The sequence below is a fragment of the Epinephelus fuscoguttatus genome, linkage group LG5 (genome assembly GCF_011397635.1).
Source record: "Epinephelus fuscoguttatus linkage group LG5, E.fuscoguttatus.final_Chr_v1".
Taxonomy (NCBI): domain Eukaryota; kingdom Metazoa; phylum Chordata; class Actinopteri; order Perciformes; family Serranidae; genus Epinephelus; species Epinephelus fuscoguttatus.
Genome location: NC_064756.1, coordinates 8,867,593 through 8,888,441, shown reverse-complemented (window position 1 = coordinate 8,888,441; position 20,849 = coordinate 8,867,593). Strand labels below are relative to the sequence as shown.

At 41.8% G+C, this 20,849-nt stretch overlaps 2 protein-coding genes across 3 annotated transcripts; both read right to left on the bottom strand.

The window, feature by feature from the left end:
• tagln (transgelin) lies at nucleotides 1-7,596 on the bottom strand. 2 transcript variants are annotated; one of them, XM_049575659.1, is made up of 6 exons: nucleotides 7,437-7,592; nucleotides 2,398-2,440; nucleotides 1,426-1,614; nucleotides 1,161-1,332; nucleotides 907-1,009; nucleotides 1-810 (listed from the first exon to the last, which is right to left on the bottom strand). In XM_049575659.1, the coding sequence occupies exons 2-6, from the start codon at nucleotides 2,407-2,409 to the stop codon at nucleotides 672-674; spliced, it is 615 nt and encodes a 204-aa protein (XP_049431616.1). In that variant the 5' UTR covers nucleotides 2,410-2,440; nucleotides 7,437-7,592; the 3' UTR covers nucleotides 1-671. The 2 variants fall into 2 exon arrangements, with proteins under 2 accessions (XP_049431616.1, XP_049431617.1); XM_049575660.1 differs by lacking the exon at nucleotides 2,398-2,440 and having other exon boundaries at nucleotides 7,437-7,596.
• An 8,164-nt stretch (nucleotides 7,597-15,760) lies between these two features.
• On the bottom strand, nucleotides 15,761-19,879 carry cbln18 (cerebellin 18). Its single transcript, XM_049576559.1, has 7 exons — nucleotides 19,402-19,879; nucleotides 17,375-17,474; nucleotides 16,957-17,136; nucleotides 16,702-16,866; nucleotides 16,511-16,599; nucleotides 16,332-16,412; nucleotides 15,761-16,240 (listed from the first exon to the last, which is right to left on the bottom strand). Exons 2-7 carry the CDS (start codon nucleotides 17,472-17,474, stop codon nucleotides 16,073-16,075), a joined length of 783 nt encoding a protein of 260 aa, XP_049432516.1. The 5' UTR covers nucleotides 19,402-19,879; the 3' UTR covers nucleotides 15,761-16,072.
• Nucleotides 19,880-20,849: the final 970 nt, after the last annotated feature.

The window sequence follows — 20,849 nt, the reverse complement described above, 5'->3', positions numbered from 1 at the left end:
TGTATTTCAAAGTCATTATTTAATAAGACAATGTACAAAAATATTGGTGCTGATACAGCAGGCGTAGCATTGTGGGAAGTGGTAGGTAAGAACAATGAACAAAGAACAATATTGTAAATTATATGAAGCACTGGTACGCTACGGGTTGTAACACAATTTGGAAAGAATATCCCCTCTGTAAGTTGCGTAAACACATTGGTATTTGTGTCAGAATCCAAAACTAGTGTTTCTAAAATCTAGGAAACATGACATTTCTTATGTATCAGAGATGAGACAGTGGTCAGTTATCTGTAATATCATTGCTGTTTCATATTAGGTATGAACAGCTCAACTTTTGGCACATTGTCATCTTGTTTTTACCTCCAAGGCAATGCATTGATCATTTTTATGGTTACAATTTCCGCTTAAGACTACAAACATTCAGATGTAGTGGTCCTAACTGCAGTGAGAAGGACTAAGCATGGTGAGCTCTGTGATGATCACCAGTGCAAGCATATACATAACGGGCTCGGGGGCAAGTGTCAAGACCAAGAAGTAAGGGGTACTTGTTAGAAAGTAACTAATTTCTAAAGCATAAAATGTTGTATGATGAAAGGGGAGTTGTAGTGGACTGGTTAGAGGTTTACAGGCTCTAAGAAAGTGTAAGGGGCTGAGGAGGTTTTGGGTAGATTTTACAGGATCTGTCGGGGCCTTCCGTAGCTCATGCCCTCCTGACTGGCTCCCTTATTGGACCCCATCTGTAGGCCAATCACGTTTTTGCCCGCCTTCAGCTGGTCATCGCTGAAGTCTCGCTTGTTCTCCTGGGCTTTCCTGCAACACATCATTAATAATGTCACTGGAGTGTTTTATAAATGCTAACTGGAGTCAGTGAGATAAAGCAGCTAAAGTTTCATGAATTGGACTCACTTGAAGAACCAGTTAGGGTCTCCATTGTATGTGCCTTCATCCTTAGTGATGGCCAAGCTTCCCAGAGCTGACAGGGTCCTCTGCACTGCCGCCAGGTCTTTACCTGTCCCCCAACACAAATACAGCTGTCAATAATAACTCTAAGCATCAGTCACACTGGGATGTTTCCACATGTGCATTGTCATATCCTAGTCCTCTGCCATACAACCAAAGTGCTTAAACCCGAGCCAAGTCTTTCACAAAACCCTTCTCACCTTCCCAAAGGTCCACAGTCTGGAACATGTCAGTCTTGGTGACGCCATACTTCTCAGCAGCGTTGAGGAACTGGGAGATCTGCTCCATCTGTTTGAAGGCCATGGATGAGCTCTGGATCTTCTTCACAGGTTTATCTCCGGCAAACAGACTGTTGATCAGCTCGCTCAGAACCTGGGTAGAACGAAAGGATGGAGAGGCATAAAAAAAGACAATTAACGTTCAGAACATCGAAAACAAGCGATCAAACGGGCATGTTGCACTCACACATCCGTCTTTAAGCCAGGCCTGGAAGCCCATTTTGCCTGGCTCTGGCTTTCCCGCACCGGATCCACACTGACGGCTGATCCACTCCACCAGGATCTGCTCCAGCTCGGGGTCGTACTTGCTGTCGATCTTATCCTGAACCTGCCGGCTCAGGCCGAAGGATGGACCTTTGTTAGCCATGCCGACTCCCTGGGAGGTGAGCGTGAAAAGGAGAAAGGGGGAAAGATTGAGAAGGAGAGGTGGATAGAGAAGATGGACAATACCGAGAAGGCGAGATGAAGTAAAGGAGAGTTGAAGAAAAAAAATTATGGAAAATTATCTCTTGAGAACATATGAATTCAATAGTTGCATTTTCAGGGATGCCATCCTTATCTCCCGTCCTGACAATTTACAGATTCAAGACAACATACAGATTTTATATACTTCATGTTTTCTTGTACATTAACATCCAAGTATTACCACCTTGGGCGATACAAACAACAGCTAACATTTGTAGTGCAATAAAATTTGGATGTAGCCTGTATACACAAACATGCATAGGTGTGCAGATGATTTAGATTAAAGCATATTTACTTACAAACCTACAAACAGATACCCCTTCTTACTGAATAGACCGGTACATGCAGGACAAAAGCGTGTAGTTTCAGTGGAAATGCTCAGCGCTCATTTGAACACCTTTCCCTGGACAGTGATATTGGCAGCGTTGTGTCTCCTAATACACACCATTTAGGCCTATCAGGACCTGTGTCCAAGGCAAAGTGGTGTACAATGGGAGCTCTATATCAGCCAGCTGATTTTCTTTTTCATATATTCTCCTTTAACACACACAAACACGCACACATTCCCCCTCTTAGTCTCTGTCAACACATATATCATTGCCAGCGCTTTTCTTTTGTCTTTTGCTTCTGTATTGCCTCTGGGCCAACAGCCAAGCGCAAAACCCATATCAAGGTGCTGTCTGCACCATCCAACCTTTGTTGCCATCTTGATGTCAGGTCACTTCAACTTCCTGTTCCTGGGGAGGTTCAGAGTGCAAATGTTAAAGGTTAAACCTGATGGTTGACTGGAGGAGGCTTATCTCTTGCACAGCATGGAGAGCTAACCTAATTTAACTATTATTGAGACCATGGAGTCATTTCTTCCATTGGTGGCATGATTTTTCCTATTGGCTGTAGAGTTTGTTACAAAAAGTGACAGAATGTCCAGACGGGCCAAGATTGGGTTGACGCAAGTCTTTTTATGTTTTGAATAAATCTGTCTCATCGTATTGCCAGTGTACACGCAACTAACGAAAGGATCTAAAGACAGAGATGGAAAGAATCTAACACTTCTGCTCTTTTCTTCTCTTCACCTAATTTATTTTTTCCCTTATCTTTTTTTCCCCCTAAATTCTTTCCTCCATTGCTCCCTTGCACCCTCCCTGCCTTTCTCCTTTCCATCCCTTTCTTCTCCAACAAATCTGAGGGCTGAAAATCCCTCAAACTTCAGCAACAAAGGGTTCATAAACCGTGCATTATCCTCCCGAGACCCCCGCATTTTGGCTTACTGGACCTTCTACGTCATTCTGCTTAACACTGACATTGTTTGTGGGCACTTTTTTGTGCCATCTGATGGTCGCAAAAACTCAAAACACTAATCCATGTAAAAACAAGATGGCAGCCATCTCTGCCAAGTCAGTCTGCAGCTGATCCAGACACAAAAGTGGATAAGGTCCAAAACCTGATCATTTTTTTTGGTTGAAACTTGTTTATTTATAATTAAGAATGTTTGTATTTTAATATTCCACTGATACGCAATTTGACCGATACAAGCAATGGTAACAAGCTAAGAATTAGCTGTTAATTAGAAAGTACTTGTTTAAAGACATTGGGACTTAATTGTCGTCTCGTTTGAGGACATTCGGCCTTATATATTGTTGACATTGTTTAGTTTTTTATAATTATCAGGTCCTACTGACCCCAAATAAAATAAAAAATGATCGGACAAGAGCGGTGAGAATCAACCAAAGTTGTGAAGAGTTTGGCGGAAGGTCGCTAGTTGTGCTCTCAGTGAGTATAGGTACTCATCTGTGGATACCTTAGTATATCCTGCTTCCCTACAATCATACTTTATTTTTACTTACAGCAAGTAATATAACATTTTTATTGCAGGACTTAATAGGAGTGGAGTTTTTTTTTTAACTTGTGGAAATACTAAATAAAGCTTTTGTGCTCTTGTTCCACCACTGCGAATAGATATACTGCATGTCTGCATATTAGAGTCTGCATGCCAATGGCATTAATGGATTCCTGCCCAGAGTGTCCGCAGAATGTTACCACCAACCCTGTTTAATATTCTTTGCGTTCCCTGTGGTGCTTTTCCAGGCCGCAGGAAACCAAACACATATGCTGGGCAACACGCTCACTTACATACAGCTACAGGTCCAGATACTGTATTTTATTTTTATCTGTCTACACACACACACACACACGCACACTCTCATACCCCTTGTTCTTCCCACTGATGTGCGTCACAATGTAATTATTATTACAGAGTAATGTTTGTCTGATACAGCGTTAACTCGTCCTTTTTTCTCCACTGGCCTCTGGTTCTTAGCCTCATAAACTACTCTCTGGACCACAGCTGCAAATCACACACGAAGAAATAGATGTTACGTTCACCACATCGTGCACTCAGTGACTTCTCATGTCTCGTGTCTTGAGGAGAGATGAGAAGCACCATTTCTCCCATGACTCCCGTATCAGTCTGTATGTGTGCTGCATGACAACCATATAAACATCACATAATATTTTAAGAGGTCAAATAAGTCCGTTAGGGCCTGGTCTCTATTTCTGGTATTTATGAGTATCTAGGGACCTGTTGTTATCGTTGGAGCCCGGCCCAGGTCCAGATTATCTGCTAAACAAGCTGCTGTCTGGCTGCTTGTCCTTAATATTTAAGGCAGCGTTCACTTGATATATAATGTAAAAAAAAACTGCCTTTGCAGCGCCATAACCTACAGCATGAGTTTCCTACTGTAGTATCAAGCAAGGGATGCTACACTGAATTCTGCAACGACTTTTTATAGCATTACGACAAGTGATTTTGCTCCTGCTATAGGTGCTAAATGTGTTACTTCTGCTACTAGTTAATGCCGGTGTTTATATAAAAGCTACCTGAGCTACTGTTACAGCTGCTGCTAATGCAACTTCTGCTGCAGCATCAACAGCGGTATTACAATGTTAATATAACAAAATCAAACTATTCATGCAGAAAATCTGTCTCTGCAACTATAAAATACCTACTAGTACAACTGCTTCTCCTAGTGATGCTCCAATTATCATTTGTAGTTTAATTCTGTCAGTGCCGGACCTAGGAAAATCTGTGCCCGAGGCAAACATACTTGATTCCCACCCTTTTGCAAAAAAAAAAAAAAAAAATTATAATACAATATGATACGATACGATATAATATAATAATATATATTTTATATTTATATATTTATAATGAGCAAGTACAGATGCACATTGCTGCAACAGCAGAAAAAAAGCTGACTGGTATCAGGTAATATCATGAAAAGTTTCATGTTATGACAAGATGTTTTTCACATTTTAATTAGAACAAATTAAATAGTATATTGTTATAACAAGAATGTTTATGTCTTTGGGGTTTTTTGTACAAGACTTTACAATGATATAATATCAAAATATCTTGTGAAAACATGGAAAACTTTCCCCTGATACTGATCAGTATTTTTTTTTTTTTTTTGGCATGGCAGCAATACGCTTCCGTAAACAAGAAACAGAGCTAATGAGTAACAATTTAAGAGGTGGCATGGTGGCGCAGTGCTTTGCATTGTCGCCTCACAGCATCAGGGTGGGGGGTTCAGACCCTAGGGTGGGGGAGCATGTTCTCCCTATGTCTGCATGGGTTTTCGGGGTACTCTGGCTTCCTCCCACAGTGCAAAGACATGCATGACATGGTGACTCTAAATTGTCCGTAGGTGTGAATGTGAGTGTGGTTGGTTGTCTGTCTCTATGTGTCAGCCCTGTGATAGTCTGGTGACCTGTCCAGGGTGAACCCCGCCTGTCACCCAGTGTCAGCTGGGATAGGCACCCCCTTGGGGTGGCGCCTAAGGCGGCTGCCCATTTTGCCAATAATAAGATTCTCTACTTAAGTTACTACTTAAGTCACTTCTACTATTAATGCTAGTTGTAACACAATGCAGGAGAGAAGATGCATTACTCTGTAAGACATCTGGTGTTTCCAAGGAAAGTTTCTGCGATTAAAAAAAGTGAGTGAGCAATAGAATAAAAGTAATGACCTTAAACATTAACGAAAGACTAGAATACAAAAAGGAAACTATGGAGACAAAGTAAAAGATCATGTCTCCTTTCAAAAGTCCCAACGTGCTGTAACCCACAAACATGACATCATCATCTCCGTCTCTTCATCCATCCATCTCTGTCGGTCGTGTTTTTCCTGCTCTGTTTCTCTATTACCATGGTAAATCCACCCTAATGCCAGAACAGGAAACCAGTGTGAGGGGCTGCGGCAACTGTGGCAGCCTGAGAGGACATGGCGTCATGCGGCCTTGCCTGCTCTGCAGTTAACTAGCTAACCGCCATGTAATGATTTGGTATGCAGAAACTGCCATGGACTTGTTCAGCAAACAGTCACTGTAACAATGTTATCTTAGGGGTCAGGGTTAGTTAAAAAGCAGCTGGAGCTTCTCCTCGGGTTGAAGGATGCTCTCTCTGTACATCCTCAGGCTCACAGCTCTTTTGTTACATGTCTCTGTTTAATGCCGGCTGCACAGAACTCTGCTGCTTTGCTTTGACGTGCCAGATGCTTATGGGCCCTGAAAACATCGTCTGAAACTGCTGCCAAAACCCCTCATGGCTTTGATTATTCTGACAAACTTTACATCTGCTGTGTGTCCGAGCTGATGTGTTTCTACAGACTCTGGGAGTGCCTTCTGATTCAGCTCAGTACCAGAGCCGCCTTGTGCCATTACACAGATGTGGTTAGTTCCTGGCCTCATAAACCACAGTGCCTCTGCGCTCTGCTGTGTTTATGTGCTGCCACAGGATTGGCAGTGGAGATAGCGTTATCTGCTCCTTTTTGCTGCTGCTGCTTAGAAGCCGAGCTGCCCACTGGTACTTCCCTTCTGGCCTGGTTTTACTGGAATCACTGGGTGTGCTGCCATCTTTAATTAGCTTCAGTCCAAACAGCACAGACATTGCAACGTTTTTGTTTGCTATTATAAAACAACCATGTTCATAGACAGAGAGTGATAGTGCCCCCCTGTCTATATGCATCCCTGCGCTCATCAGGAAGTGTGATATGTCTTGGGAATTCACAGGCTTCCAAAGCCCATGTATGGCAGTGGAACATTTGCTTGTGCAAATAAAAGTATGTACACTGACAGAGATATGCAGCACTGTCTGACTCATCTCACCACTGCTGCGCCTCCTCTCCTCGCTTCACATGGAAAATATATTAACCCTAAAATAACATCTGGAATATAAACACCGTAATGAGACAATCTTCTGGCACATTCAGGTCACTTCTGATGAAACGCAGTAAGCTTGTGTTCAGCTGGACTCCAAATCAAATGGATGAATATATGATTGATTACATGAACAGTATTCTTACAGACATTAACACCCACACAGGATTTAAAGCAACACTCACTCATTTACAGCAAGAACTTTAGGAAATTTCAAACTTAGATACGTCAGACAAACTTAAATATTCCATACAAATACGTGATGGCTACTTTTTAACTCATACAGACCTCTCCTCGGACCTTAAGATGGGTATATTGCTCTTATTTTGAAAGGACAACAACTTAAACTATTGTCACCTTAAATTCAAACAAAAGGATGAAGAACATATTTGTGTACTTCTGATAGCTAGGAGGCTACGAAGGCCCCAGAACTAAAGTGATGGCCTCTTGACAAGCCATCAGCCACTTTGTCCTACAAACTGTCCCATAATAAAAGAGAATAAAAGAAAAGTATACTCACTGTGTGAAGGAATAGGTGAGTTCTCCGCTGGCTACTAGTGCAGTGTGTGAGGCTGAGTGTGGATGCTTGACTGAGTGTTTGTATATGCTTCGCAGGGACCTCCCTCTCAAAAATGCGGGCTTAAAAGGAGCAGATGAGGAAAGATGACTTCACTAGTCTACCAAGAGATAGAGGGGAAGGTAGGGAGGGAGGGAGGGAGGGAGGAGTAAGGAGGGAGCACGAAGGAGAAATAGGCAGGGAGAGAGGGGAAGGAAAAAAGGAAACTACATCCTTAAAAGGGCATGGCCTTTCAGCAGCTCCACTCTGCCTGTCTGTGCGTCTCTTCCCCTCACGTCTAGTTAAAAAGCCCAGCCTTATTTGGGTAGAGCTGCTCCATGTAGAGCGGAGACAGCAGCCAGGCAGCGTCGGTTTGGTCAGCAGGAATTCTCCAAATACTTTCACCACATCCCTCGTCGTTCAAAGTGGCAGCGAGATGTTGGGGGAGAGGATTGGGGCTGATGGAAAGGGGGAGAGGGAGGAGGAGGAGAGATGGAGCTGAAAGGAAATACAGAACGAGGCCCTGGATGTGAATAAAGTGTTGGTCCTGTCCCACTGTAGGGAAGGAAGTATGTCAAAAATTAGGAGGATGAGAGGAGAGGATGAAGGAGGAGAGAGGATGAAGGATGATAGGAGACAAGAGGAGAAAGATAAGAATGAAGAAGAGGAGAGGAGAGGAAGAAGTTGCGAGGAAGAGAGCGAGGAAAGGACGAATGATGAGAAGAGGGATGAAGAAGGAGAGGAGAAGGAAAGGGAAAGGAAAGGATGAATAATGACAGAGAAGAGGAGAGGGGAGAAGAGAGGAGAGGATGAAGAAAGGGAGGAGAGGAAAAGGGAAAGTTAAGGATGAAGGAGCAGAGAGAAGAGAAGATGAGAACAGAGGAGAGGAAGAATGACAGAAGAGGAGAAGAGGAGAAGAAAACCAATGCGGGGAGGAGAGGGGAGAACAAGATAGGATGAAGGAGGAAAAGAAAGAGGAGTGATAATGATGAAGGAGGAGAGAGAATAGGAGAGGAAAAAAAGGAGAGGAGAGGATGATAGAGGAGAGGAATGGACAAAGGAAGAGAGGAGATCATGAGAGAGGAGAGGAGAGGATGAAGGAAGAGAGGAGAGGAGAGAAAAGGGGAGAGGAGAGGAGAGGAGAGGCAGAAAGAGAAGAGGAGAGGATGAAGGAAGATAGGAGATCATGAGGGAGGAGAGGAGCAGAAGAAGGATGGGAGGCAGAAAGAGAGGAGAGGATGATGGAGGACAAGAAAAGAAAAAGGAAAGGATTAAGTAGGAGAGAGGATGAGAGAGAAGAGGAGAGGATAAAGAAGGAAAGGATAGAGGAGGGTGGAGATGACAGCATGCTGTAGGAGAGACAAGGGGAGAAAGGAGATGAGAGGAGGAAAGAAGAGGAGGAGAAAAAGAAGAGTAGAGGATGATGGAGGAGAGATAAGAGGACAGACTGAAATGGCAGTGAGAAGGATTAACAGAGTCATCATCATTCAGGCAGAGAACTCCTTGTAAGTCCTGGGTCCTCCTCAGTAGCTGCACCCAGTGTGTGTGTGTGTGTGTGTGTGTGTGTGTGTGTGTGTGTGTGTGTGTGATGACATTTCCATCACTTCCATTACAGCCACTTCTTGGCACAGCCCCTCTGTTTGAACATGAGAGGTGTTGAACATATGCTCATAACTGCAGTTGGCGTCACCGCCTCAGTGGAAAGTTAGAAGTCAGACAGATCGCTCTCAGGATCAGAAACTCATATGGGACCACTCTGACTCTAGAACATGTGTGTATGTGGGCTTCAAATATTCAGAACAGCAACAAATCAGATTACAATCATGAGAAGAATTCTCAGTGACTGGTTAGCACATTTTGTTTTCTCTCGACCACAAGAACCAAACAAAAGCAAGCCTGTGTCACAACCCTTTTGCAATGTGTAAAAACTGTCTGCCTGTCTCTCTGTGTGTCTGTGCTGCGGGCGTGGCTCTTAATCTCCTGGGTTCCTGATTACATTCATTCAACTCACCTGCTCCCTGCTGCTCACCTGAGAGCCATCCAGTAATCAGCCCTGCAGTATAAGAGGCCGTTTACACGTTGCCAGCTATTTTCATAAACGGACATTTCACCGTTTCCATTTTCAAAAAGATCTTCGTTTACACTTACCCATGTATATATACACAAGAGCACGCCAAACCTGTAGGTGGCAGTGTAACGAGAAGCTCAAGCCTTCCATGTATCCATTGTCACCATAGCAACATAGGTCGCACTTTTGACACAGGCGCAAGTTCCGGCGCATACTGTGACGTCGGCTGCCTATAACTCCGTTTATCTCCGTTTATCTCAGTTTACATGCAAACGCGCAACCGGAGTTTTCCAAAATCTCCACTCTGGCCGGAGTTTTTAGAAAGACTCGTTTTCAGAGGAGAAATCTCCGTTTGCGTGTAAACGAAGGGCACAAAAGAAGGAAGATGTCTCCGTTTATCAAAATCACCGTGTACGTGTAAACGGCCTCTAAAACACCAGCTCTCGTCTTCACTTGTTGCCAGATTGTTGTGTTACCTAATCGTCTTGTCCGATGATCAAATACAGACTTGACATTAGACGACATTGACTAACATGTTACCCAAGGTGTTTCTCAATCTGCGTTCTTGCCTGTACTTGTGTTCTTGTGTTCTTGTGAAACGTCGTCAGTCGCAGCCCAAGTACTGTTCCAATTCAAAGTTTGCATCCAGCCAAGTACAGTCCAAATGCCTGGATGTGAACTTGCTCTGCCTGTTCCATCCGAGATGCATCAGGAGGTGACTTGTGTGGACTTTTGACAGCCAGGTATCCCAGAATGCATTTCTCACAGACCAGCGGCAAGGGCAGTCGTCCTTGGGAGTTTGTACTCCCAAGTCGAACTTGCCAAGTCCGAACTCCCAAGTGCATAAGTCCGAACTTGGCGTACTTGGTATTGAGAAACTCCTCCAGTAATCATCACTGCATACCTGTATATGACAAAAATATTGAAGAGAACAAGAAATTGTTGCTACTGACTATTTTACCCAGAAAAGAAACGAAAATTATGACGGAGATGGTTTGATTTAATGTGAGTTTTTCTTTGAACACAGGCGAAGTTCAGAGGTAGCAATCTGACTCATTTGCATATGGCCGTAGTCATCCAATGCCACCCTCCCATTGAGGGTGGTGGTGTGTCTTCCTTAAGCTCGGGTCCTCTATCAGAGGCCTGGGAGTTTGAGGGTTCTGTGCAGAATCTTAGCTGTTCGTAGGACAGCACTCTTCTGGACAGAGACCTCAGATGTTGTACCTGGAATCAGCTGGAGCCACTCTCCCAGTTTGAGGGTGCTCCGATCACCACTGGCACCACTGTTGCCTTTATTTCCCACATCTTCTCTAGCTCCTCTTTCAGCCCTTGGTACTTTTCGAGGTTCTCATGCTCCTACTTCCTGATGCTGCTGTCACTTGGGATTGCTACACCTATCACCACTGCCTTCTTCTGTCGATCAATACAATGTTCAGTTGGTTAGTCATCCCCAGTTTGTCAGTCTGGATCTGGAAGTCCCACAGGATCTTAGCCTTAACCTTAGGAGGTGTCCTCCATTGTGAGCTTGGGACTTCCAGCCCATACTCAGTGCAGATGTTCCTGTACACTATGCCAGCCACTTGGTTAGCTAACCTTCACCTGGCAGGAGCATCATCTAACTCAGCAAGGAAGCGAATACGGTATTTACCAAAATGTCAGACTATTCCTTTAAAGCCAGTGCTTCCTGCTGCCTCATAGAAGCCTCCTCCTGGAATGACTGGTATGCCTCTCATTGTGTGTGTGCAGCATGTGTGTAAGCTACGTCATGAAGGAATTTACTTTGTCTGGCTGTGGTTTATATCATTTGTAATAAGCGTCCATGAAAGGCACTTGTTTACAGTGTTACATAGTTATGTCATAGGCCAGATGGCAGCAGCAGCAGCAGCAGCAGCAGCGTTATGACCTGCTGTTATCATTCCCAAATTCTGTCAAAGCCTCTGACTCCTACCGATTTCCATTCATGGTCTATGTATGACTGTGTCTGTGTGAGTATGACTTTACTTACCTTCAGGGACACACACCAGATTCACTGGGGACGCCTTGTCCATTTGGGGTCCCCAGTTCAGTTAAGGTTGATTTTTGGGTCAGTGGTTAGGGTTAGGGTTAGGGTTACGTTCAGAACCCAAGATTCTGAAGTAGGGTTGGCTGGACCACCTTAAAGGACAGTCCACCTTAAGAAAGCCTGATTAGGGTTGAATGGGCACCAGGTGCACCTCATTCATGCCACTCATTATTTACACCATGAGTTATGTGAGTTAAATCTCTGTGAGTTATCTTGAAGGGTACATTCTTGTATTATTGTATGTTTTGGTGTCCTGCGTATGACTCGTAAAATTTATGGATGTTTCAGTGTTGTAGGCCACATTTTCTCTTGACAGCCAGCACACTCCCTGGGTTTGATGTCTGTCTTAAAGTGGCGAATGCCTGTTCCTGCCTTAAGTGAGAGCTGATTTAACCCTTGTCATGACTGTTAAGGTAAAACCCATGACACTCTCCTTTAATACCCTGAAACTCTTTGATTTACATCAGGGGGGTTTGGTCAATTGTGGTTTTCTTCTCTTATTTATTGCACTGCTGACTGCTGTTTAGCCTAGGTTTTTTATATGTATTTAATGTGTGTGATAGTTTGTAAAGTTGTGATATTAACAGTTGAGGACCCATTTTAATATGTTTTGTCTTTGCTTTTAGGCTGAACCCTGACTGAGGAAGGGAGGGGAGGGTTGGGGCCAGTCCAAGCCGGGGCCTGGCTCCCCTTGCATCCACTCCTATTGCATGGTTGAGTGTTTGCTGTGTTTCACCTTGCATTTCATCTTTAGTTACGCGTGTGTATAACCTCACTCCCCTTGTTTTGCATTGGCCTGAATGGGTGTTACCCCAAATTCCCTCTGCCTTGGTAGACAGCAACCCCATTTTTTTAGCGAAAATGACCATGTGAAATTGTCCCAGTCCTCACCCTCTGGTCATAATTCTTAAATCACCTAATAGAGAAAAATGACAATACTCATTTTCCAACAAAAAACATGACTTTTTTATTTTTAATGAATGGTTTACTCACATCAGTGAATCAAGTGATGTTTCAAAACACACTGCATATATATATTTTGCATTGTATTCGTCATTACAACTCAAAATACCCCTAATTTCTGAAGTATCTCCAGAAAATGGTACGCCAAAAGCCTTCTGAGATGAACACTCTGTGTACGTAATCAATAAAATGCATCATGATCTGATTGTTTCATTAGAAAATCAAATCAGGACAGTGTTTAATTTTGATACTCTGAGCCACTGCCCTTTCAATGGACGAATATTTTTTTTTTATTTTTTAACATTTTAATGAACTACAAAGATCAAAAGCAGGCACCACACAAACACAACACAAAGACAGTTTGCCAGAGATCACAGACTAAACTACATCAATAATATATTTGCTTAGGAGATCATTATATCATTACTCCATATTAAGAGGGTTTCTGACTTCTACTTAAAGGGTTCAGACTCCTATTCCTACTACTGGCCTATCTTTAGTATTCATAACAGTTCTTATACTAAATCATATGCCTCTTGTTTATATTTTGATTAGTGTCCATGGTCCATCTAAATCATCTCTAGGGCTGAGGCTGCACGCTACATCATCATCAACTCGATGAAATCCTTCAGCCAGTTATTTAAACAAAAACAATTTAGTTTCCATACTTTCCAGTTCATAAGAATAAATCTTTTTTGCAGAGAGGAATGCCAGTGTCAGCAGATGTTATATCACTCCAGATTTTACACCATCCACTTTCAACAAAAACACTTCTGGGCATAGTGGTACAGCCACATTTAGCATTGAACATAACACATTTTGGACTCCTTCCCACATTTTTCTTATGTCTGGGCAGTGCCATAACATATGCATTACGGATCCTCTCTTTCCACAACCATGCCAGCATAGGTCTGATATATTCCCCAATGGCAGTGGCCCCCAAGCAGAAAAGAGCAGCATGCCACTCTACAAAACTGTTTAGAAATGGCCTGTGAAGCGTGACAAACAGCTCAAGGTGTCAACCTGGCTTCTAAATTTCCCAGGTCCCAGTCTGCTCAAGGATTCTTGTGACGTACCCCAGATAATCCAAGGTGGGGCCTTCTTGGATTAGACTTGCTCTGACCTGTCGCGGCATGGACACAGGATCTCTGGGAGTGTCCTGCGGTGTCTGGCACCAGTGCGTTGGCAGCAGATCCATTAAGTGCAGTTGGTTGTGAGGTGGGTTAATGGCACATGCCACAGATGCTCATTCAGATTGGGATCTGGGGAATTTGGAGGCCAGGTTGACACTTTGAGGTCTTTGTCATATTCCTTGGGCCATTCCCAATGTAAGTTTATTTATGATGGATTTTGATAAGTAGTTTGTATATCTTATTATATTGTCCCATTGTTGAAGTGGCAGGTGTTTACCAAGGTCATATTCCCATTGTTATTTAACTTTATCAATATTACTACAGGAGTAAAGTGAAATAAGTCTATAAAGTTTGGATACTGTGTCTCTATTTCGTACAGTCTTTCTTAGTCTTTATCTGAGGCCAGTGTGAGACAAGAGTTTCTGCAATATGGATTCCAATTGTAAATACTGTTGAAAAATGAATTCCTTAGGATTAAAATTAGCTTTAATTTCACTGAGTGTCGTTATTCTCGCCTGCTTTACAATTTGTCCCAATTTCCTGATGTTATGACTTTCCCACACCTTATTAGTAACGGTCAGTGAACAATGGTTTCTTCCATAATGGACATGAAGACAACCCTAATACTTTGATTGCACATTTCTTTTGTATTGTCTTTCCTATACACCACATGAAAAATGAATAATCAGGTTCTTAATATCTATACTACACCACAAAGAAGAGAGGAATATTTGCTTTTGACTCTTATCAGTAATCATATATCAATTAACGTGTATTTTTGGGAAAAAAGCTATAAATCTTTCATATTTTTACATGTATACGTAATATAACATCTTATGTTTACCTTAAACACCGTTTAAACACAAATGATGCACCTTTACAATATGATTTATAGACTGAAACGTGCCTTGTGCTTCCTCTGTGCCTCATGGTCAGCCATGCTTACTAATAAAGGGGCCGTGGCTCTACTGCAGTTCACTTTAGATGATGTGGAACACTGTGGTTGGTTTATAGACGCACCATCAAACAAATATGCAGCACTGGGTGGGGTCAGATGACAGTAATCATAGATCTAGACCATGGTCAGCCCGTGAGCCAGAGCCGGCTGACCAAAGGGTCCAATCTGGCCCACTAGATGACTAGACTAAGTGATCCCAGGTTACAGGAGCAGGTTGAAATTCTGCTTCAGAGGCATTTCCACCCTGACCAGGGCACAGTCCTCTGATATGATAATGAATACTTACTGTGAGCATGTTTAAAGATATTGAACATTGTGCAAAATATTGTCAATCAGCAGCATCAGTTCAAAAGAATCCATATCAGGAAATGTATGGATAAATGCTCATGCAATGACAATGAGAAGTAGACTGACTGAATGTGGAAAAACTGGGTCATATGAGGCCCATGAAGTAAAATGAGTTTGACACCCCCAATCTAGCCAAAAAAAAATTGTAGTGATTGGAATGGACGGGGAAATCTGACCAGGTTAATGCTGGGGTTTGGTTAAGGTTATAGTAAGGTAAGGGTTAGGATTAGGTAGGTAGTGTGTTTTGTGTGTCTTGCTGATGCTCGTCTGGTGTACACAGTGATTAATAATCTGGCTGCTCCACCTTTAAAGAGTTCGTACAATGTGCTCAGACACTGGGAGGACATCTAGGACGACCAACAGAGGCGACTGAACAATACAGCTCAGATATACTGAGTTTGGCTACAAAGTATTGGAACTCAAGTGAGATAAAGTTTTAAATTTAAGATGAAATCATGGCTAAAATCAACCCAATCATATTCATCAAAATAGTGGATAATGGTAAGGGTTAGGGTAGGTCTTCAGGAAATGAATGTATCCCTTTGTAATTTACCCAAAAGTGATCAAACATGTTCGTGTACGCGCGCGCGTGTGTGTGTGTGTGTGTTACAAGCTAAAATACATACCGAAATCAAAAATAAGGTACACCACCTGTCAAATAAACTTTTATTATTTCCAAATCAAAACAATGTCACAATTCCTCTGTACACAGACTGTCATTGTAGTCATGGTAGTTTATTCACATGCATGCTCGTATATATATAATATAATATATATATAATATTTTAATAATGTGGATATTTCCAAACATGCTTGCAAAAGTATAAGTGTGCACGTCTTTGTGTTTAATCACAAGTGCCTGCATACACATGCACCAGTCTACGCGTGTGCAACTTATCATGTTTCTCTCTACTGCAGGGGTTAATCTACAGGTTTGTCCCACGGTGGGTCACAAACCTACTTCTGGTGGGTCAGCATGTGACAGAGAACACTAGTTTGTTGTCATGAATCAGGATCTGAGTTGAGCGAAGATAAATGGATTTATTTAATATGCTGCAGTCTGAAAGTTTAATACTCATACTCGTACTCATAGTCATACTCCTCATGGTAGGGGTAGGGGTAGGGGTACAGTATGTAACCGGTAAAGATATTGTACTGCACGTATCTACAGAGCTTCCTCCCAGACATCAGCTCAACATAGACCTGATCGCCTTTCTGCAGCTCCATTACAGTCTCCTGAAAGCAGACACAGCACACAGAGTAATGTTTCGCACAGCTGTTACAAAATCATGAGGGAAATTATTTTTAAGTAGCTTCAACTTTTTACCTGAACGGCGTTGTCTTCAAAATCTTCTCGATTGTTCTCCCACACGCTGGTCATCGCCACCCCATTCCTCATCAGCTGGACCTACAGATGCAACAAAACACAAAGTTAGAAATGACTTGCCGCTGCAGAGGAGTGTATTCTGAAATCAGAGAGGTGTTAAGTGTATCTGGTTAGTTTACTTTATGGTAGAGGAGGTTTCTCTCCTTCACGTATGAGTAGACAGTGATGGAAAAGACATAAACACCGGCATATGGGGCAGTGAAGACACCTGCAGGGGGAGGCGAAGAGTGACATTTTTTAATTTAAAATGGTGGGTACAGATTTCATAAATAATTTGTGTTTACTCCTTCTGTGTGTGTGTGCTTCCTACCCATGGAAGGGTTATATCCATGGTAGTGGTTAAGAGCGACATTGCCATAGGGGATTGGCACATTAGTATTAAAAGGACCAAAGCACGAATCAGAGTCAGTAGTTCCAGGAGTCATTGTGGCAACACTTGGATCCATGGTGGCTTTGAAGGCGATCTGGACGCCATCTGAGAGTAAGAGAGATTGTTTGTGTGTGTATTGCTAGATATATTAGACTACAATCTACCATTTGTCGGTGTGTGTGTATGTGTGTTCACCTGTGTAGTCATGCACTCTGTACTTCAGTGTGCTGATATTGTGCCACAAATAATGAATCCTTTTGAAAATATCATCCTCTAACTGGAACATGTCGTTGGCTGCACAGCAGCAGCCGCGCTGGCGAGTGTAGACACATTCGCAGTCCCACTGTTTGCAGGTCATAGGTCCCTCCCAACTGACTGGAATACGAGGGAGGAAGATTGAGAGAGGAGAGGGGAGAGGGAGAAGAGGTTGTGTGAGAGACAAGTTCAACATGGAGGCCAGAGGGTTCAGTTTGTAGCAGGACACTGCTTCAAACAACTTTATCTAGATTAATTAAAGGAAAAAAAACAGCATGGACCATGAATATGATGTGTATATGCAGTGTGGATGAGTACTAGATGACATGAATAAAGTGTGGCAGTTTGTCTCACTTACGTGCATCATTTTTAAGCAGTTCACCAATGGTCTGCCCGTCCTCTGCACTACCACAGTGAAACAGCGACCCCAATAGGAACAAAACTGGTAATACAACCATCTGGAAAACAAAAATTATTCAGTATTGGATCAGTCATGGACCACACCTGTGAGACCCATTTTACATGTAATGCAAATACATTTGACCTAAAGAACAAACAAAGATGTAATCTTTTACAGTTTCTGAATTCATATCAGCAATTACGCAGCCCAGATATCACTTAATGGTGATTCTGTTTAAGAGTTTGAACTCATTTCTGTGCCAAGTGTTTCTGTGTACCTCAGAACTCTATTCAGACTATCTCCACTGTTGAGCTGTATTGTTTTGTGTTCCTGCAGTTATCTGTTCAATATGCAAATAATTGAGAGCAGCCACTTCCACTATAAACAACACTGTATGCATAATCTCCAGGTCATAATGTCATAATGGCCTCTGTTTGTATTATTTCAATGTGTCAACATTAAGAACATTCTTTATATTGAAATAATAATGAGTTATATCACCAGTAAATCCTTTGACAAGATAGTGGCTCTTTTAAAATGTATTATTATTATTAATAATGTATTAATTCCTATTATTTAAATTAATTGAAAAGAGAATATATAGGTGGCTTATAGAAGACTGGAGACTTTAACTATACTGTTGTTGTATTTAATGTATTAGTTATTATCTTATTCTATTAGTTAGCCCACATCCCTTTAACTGTTTAGTTATTTGTCTCTATATTGTTATTATACTGTGAATGTATTGGTTGTTTATATCTTTCTTAAAAAAAAGTTATCTTCCCTTTAACACTGATCCAAAATTTTTCATTGGAATGACATGCAAATGGAAAAGAAAATAAGCTGTTTATATGAAAATGGGCTTAAAAAAATTACAAATATTACACATTAAAACAAAAAAATTCCACTCCGCAAATTTCACCCAATCTTCCTTTAATTATTTGCAAAAAATGCATGTTTTTATTCATTTATTTTTATTTCTGGTTCCTATAATTTGTTGCTTTGTGTAATTCTAACCATAATCTGATAAACTATGCACACATCATTCTTCTTCTTTTTCTTCTTCTTCTTCTTCTTATTAGATTACAATGTAATTGCAGTTAGTTACAGTTACTAAAAAAGCATGTGATCAATGACAGTTACTAATCAAAATGTCGATCATTACATCCAAATATATTCTTTTTGGTAAAAAGTTTATATGTAGAATATAACATTCATTCTTTTACCTTGCCTCTTTTCATCATGCAGTAATGCTTCCTTTGGGCAGTGACTATTTCCAGATATTATTTACCTTTATTGCCCAGTTTAAAACATTTATTAGAAGAGTAATCAGAAAGTATTTCAAATATAATGTTTCATTACTTTGATGCAGTGATTAAATCATTGCGTAAACAGTAATCCGTAACCGTAAGAAAATTAGCAGCTAGAGGCCCTTGTCTGGTGAATATTGGATTTACAGTCGCCAAGAGGCCAGAAACACAGCTCACAGTGGGTTCCCCATGTTGTTCTGTGTCTGATGGATGTGTTAAAAGGCATTTGCTCTTCAACAGGTTAGCCTAAACTTTTTCACATACTTTGTATGTATGTATTTGACTGTCTCTGCCCCCTAGTGGTCAGAAATCTCTTCATGAAGGCTTTAATTATTACACAGTACCAGTGGTTCTCAAATGGTGTCGCTATCTAACATTAACCCAACTGACTTTAATTAATCCAGGTGCTTAATCTATTAATTGTGAAGGTATTTAATTCAACAGTAACCCATTACATATTAAAAATGACCTCCAGGCGTATTACAGTACCTGTCCAACTTTCTTTGTATCTCAAAACCTACTCAGTCAATCGTTATACCCAGTGATAAACAAAAATATTTTAGCTAATTATTGGATATGATAATTGGTGGTTGACATCCAGAGAGACCATTTTGGATATCTTTTTCATTGCATGATATAACTGGTGAGCGATAAGGATAGAAACATTAAACTTACTGTTTTTTTTGTTCCTCCTGCTCCTCGGTCTGAAAGACTCTGAGTTTGTCAGATTGGGAGTAACAGTTTTAAGCAGGCAATGGTTTTGGCCTCTTAATGACATACTTCAGGTGATCATCCCCTTGAGGAGGTGAATGGCAGAAGCTCCACCTTCTCACATGTACGCACATGCGTGCACACAGACACACACATAAACACATGTTTCACAGCCAAACCCTAACACTACAATTCCCTCCACAAAGAGGGTCATGTACATCCTGGGCAAGAATTGATCTTGTTGCAACTTTCAGGACCCTATTGTTGGGACTATAATACCCCTTATTGGGACAGCAGTGTCTGATTGCCACCCACCCAGAGGACTCCACCTGCTCAGAAACGCTGATATGGAACACACTGTTGTCAGGTCTCGGAGGATATAATAGCCTACAGACAAGGAGACAAAAGAAGCTGATAGGAAGGTGTTATCGGCCCATCGATAAAGGCCTAAATGTGAGAACACTATACAGCGTCACCTGGTTCTCATGCTGAGATAGAAGGAAGAGAGCAGTGATACTAGGTGTTCCCATAATTACTTTCCCTTTGGACACCAGTTGGAAACCCAGATGTACTGACTGAAGTGTGTGTTGAGATATGTGATAGGTACTAGGCTAAAGTGGACTCCATATTCATGGGAATAAAATGATGTTGTGAGGCAATATTTATTCAATAATAAGTCACAAAGCCATTAACAGGAAGGGGTTGCCTTCTTTTATCACTGACAGGTTCAAGGAAGGTCAGTTTCTGAGAGACATCCGAGCCCCTTGTGCAAAATGTGTTGTGCAGACAAACAAAGATGCTGGGATCCTGATTTAGAGATTTTGGCTGACTGGGCTTCGGGTGTTTTACATTCTTTTGAGAGCTGACTGTACGTCTGTAAGTGAATAGTGCTTTCTGCTAAGACCATATCTGTTTCATATCATATCTGTTTTTGGGAGAAGTTTTGTTATGGAGGCACTTTTAACTTTTGCTCCTTTATGGTCTATGAATTTAGTGCCAAATGAAGTCACAGCCGATTAGAGATTGCCATGTAATTTATAAGACTGATGACTGTATTCAAAAAAGGATAACGTGTCTCAATGTGGCAGTAACTTTCGATGTCAGAAACCAATGAAAAAACGTGTCTGTGTATGACGTTGGCATGATACGCGGCCGGTTGCTGTTATAGTTTAACAGCACCTGGCAGCGTCGCAGGGTTAGCGGCAGGACAAGGAAGAAAGTTAACGCGATGAAAGTCCGACAGGGGCGGATGGGAGTGGTGGAAGTTTCAGCAAACACCGACTTTCACTCGGGAGAGCGATGTTTGTGTAATGTAAGGTTCTAAAGCCAAACCGTGTTCTTTTTTCCTCAACCTATACTTTCAAAAATAAGTACACAAATCCCCACAATTTCTCCACAAATACAACATGCTA

Excerpts from the sequence above, each read along its gene's own strand:
- cbln18 (XM_049576559.1), bottom strand. The coding sequence starts at position 17,474 with ATGGTTGTATTACCAGTTTTGTTCCTATTGGGGTCGCTGTTTCACTGT. Across the intron at positions 16,600-16,701 it reads TGGATATAACCCTTCCATGG|GTGTCTTCACTGCCCCATAT; the intron begins GTAGGAAGCACA and ends CTCCCCCTGCAG. Across the intron at positions 16,413-16,510 it reads GAAACCTCCTCTACCATAAA|GTCCAGCTGATGAGGAATGG; the intron begins GTAAACTAACCA and ends TTGCATCTGTAG.
- tagln (XM_049575659.1), bottom strand. Across the intron at positions 1,333-1,425 it reads CCTGGCTTAAAGACGGATGT|GTTCTGAGCGAGCTGATCAA; the intron begins GTGAGTGCAACA and ends CGTTCTACCCAG. Across the intron at positions 811-906 it reads GACCCTAACTGGTTCTTCAA|GAAAGCCCAGGAGAACAAGC; the intron begins GTGAGTCCAATT and ends GATGTGTTGCAG.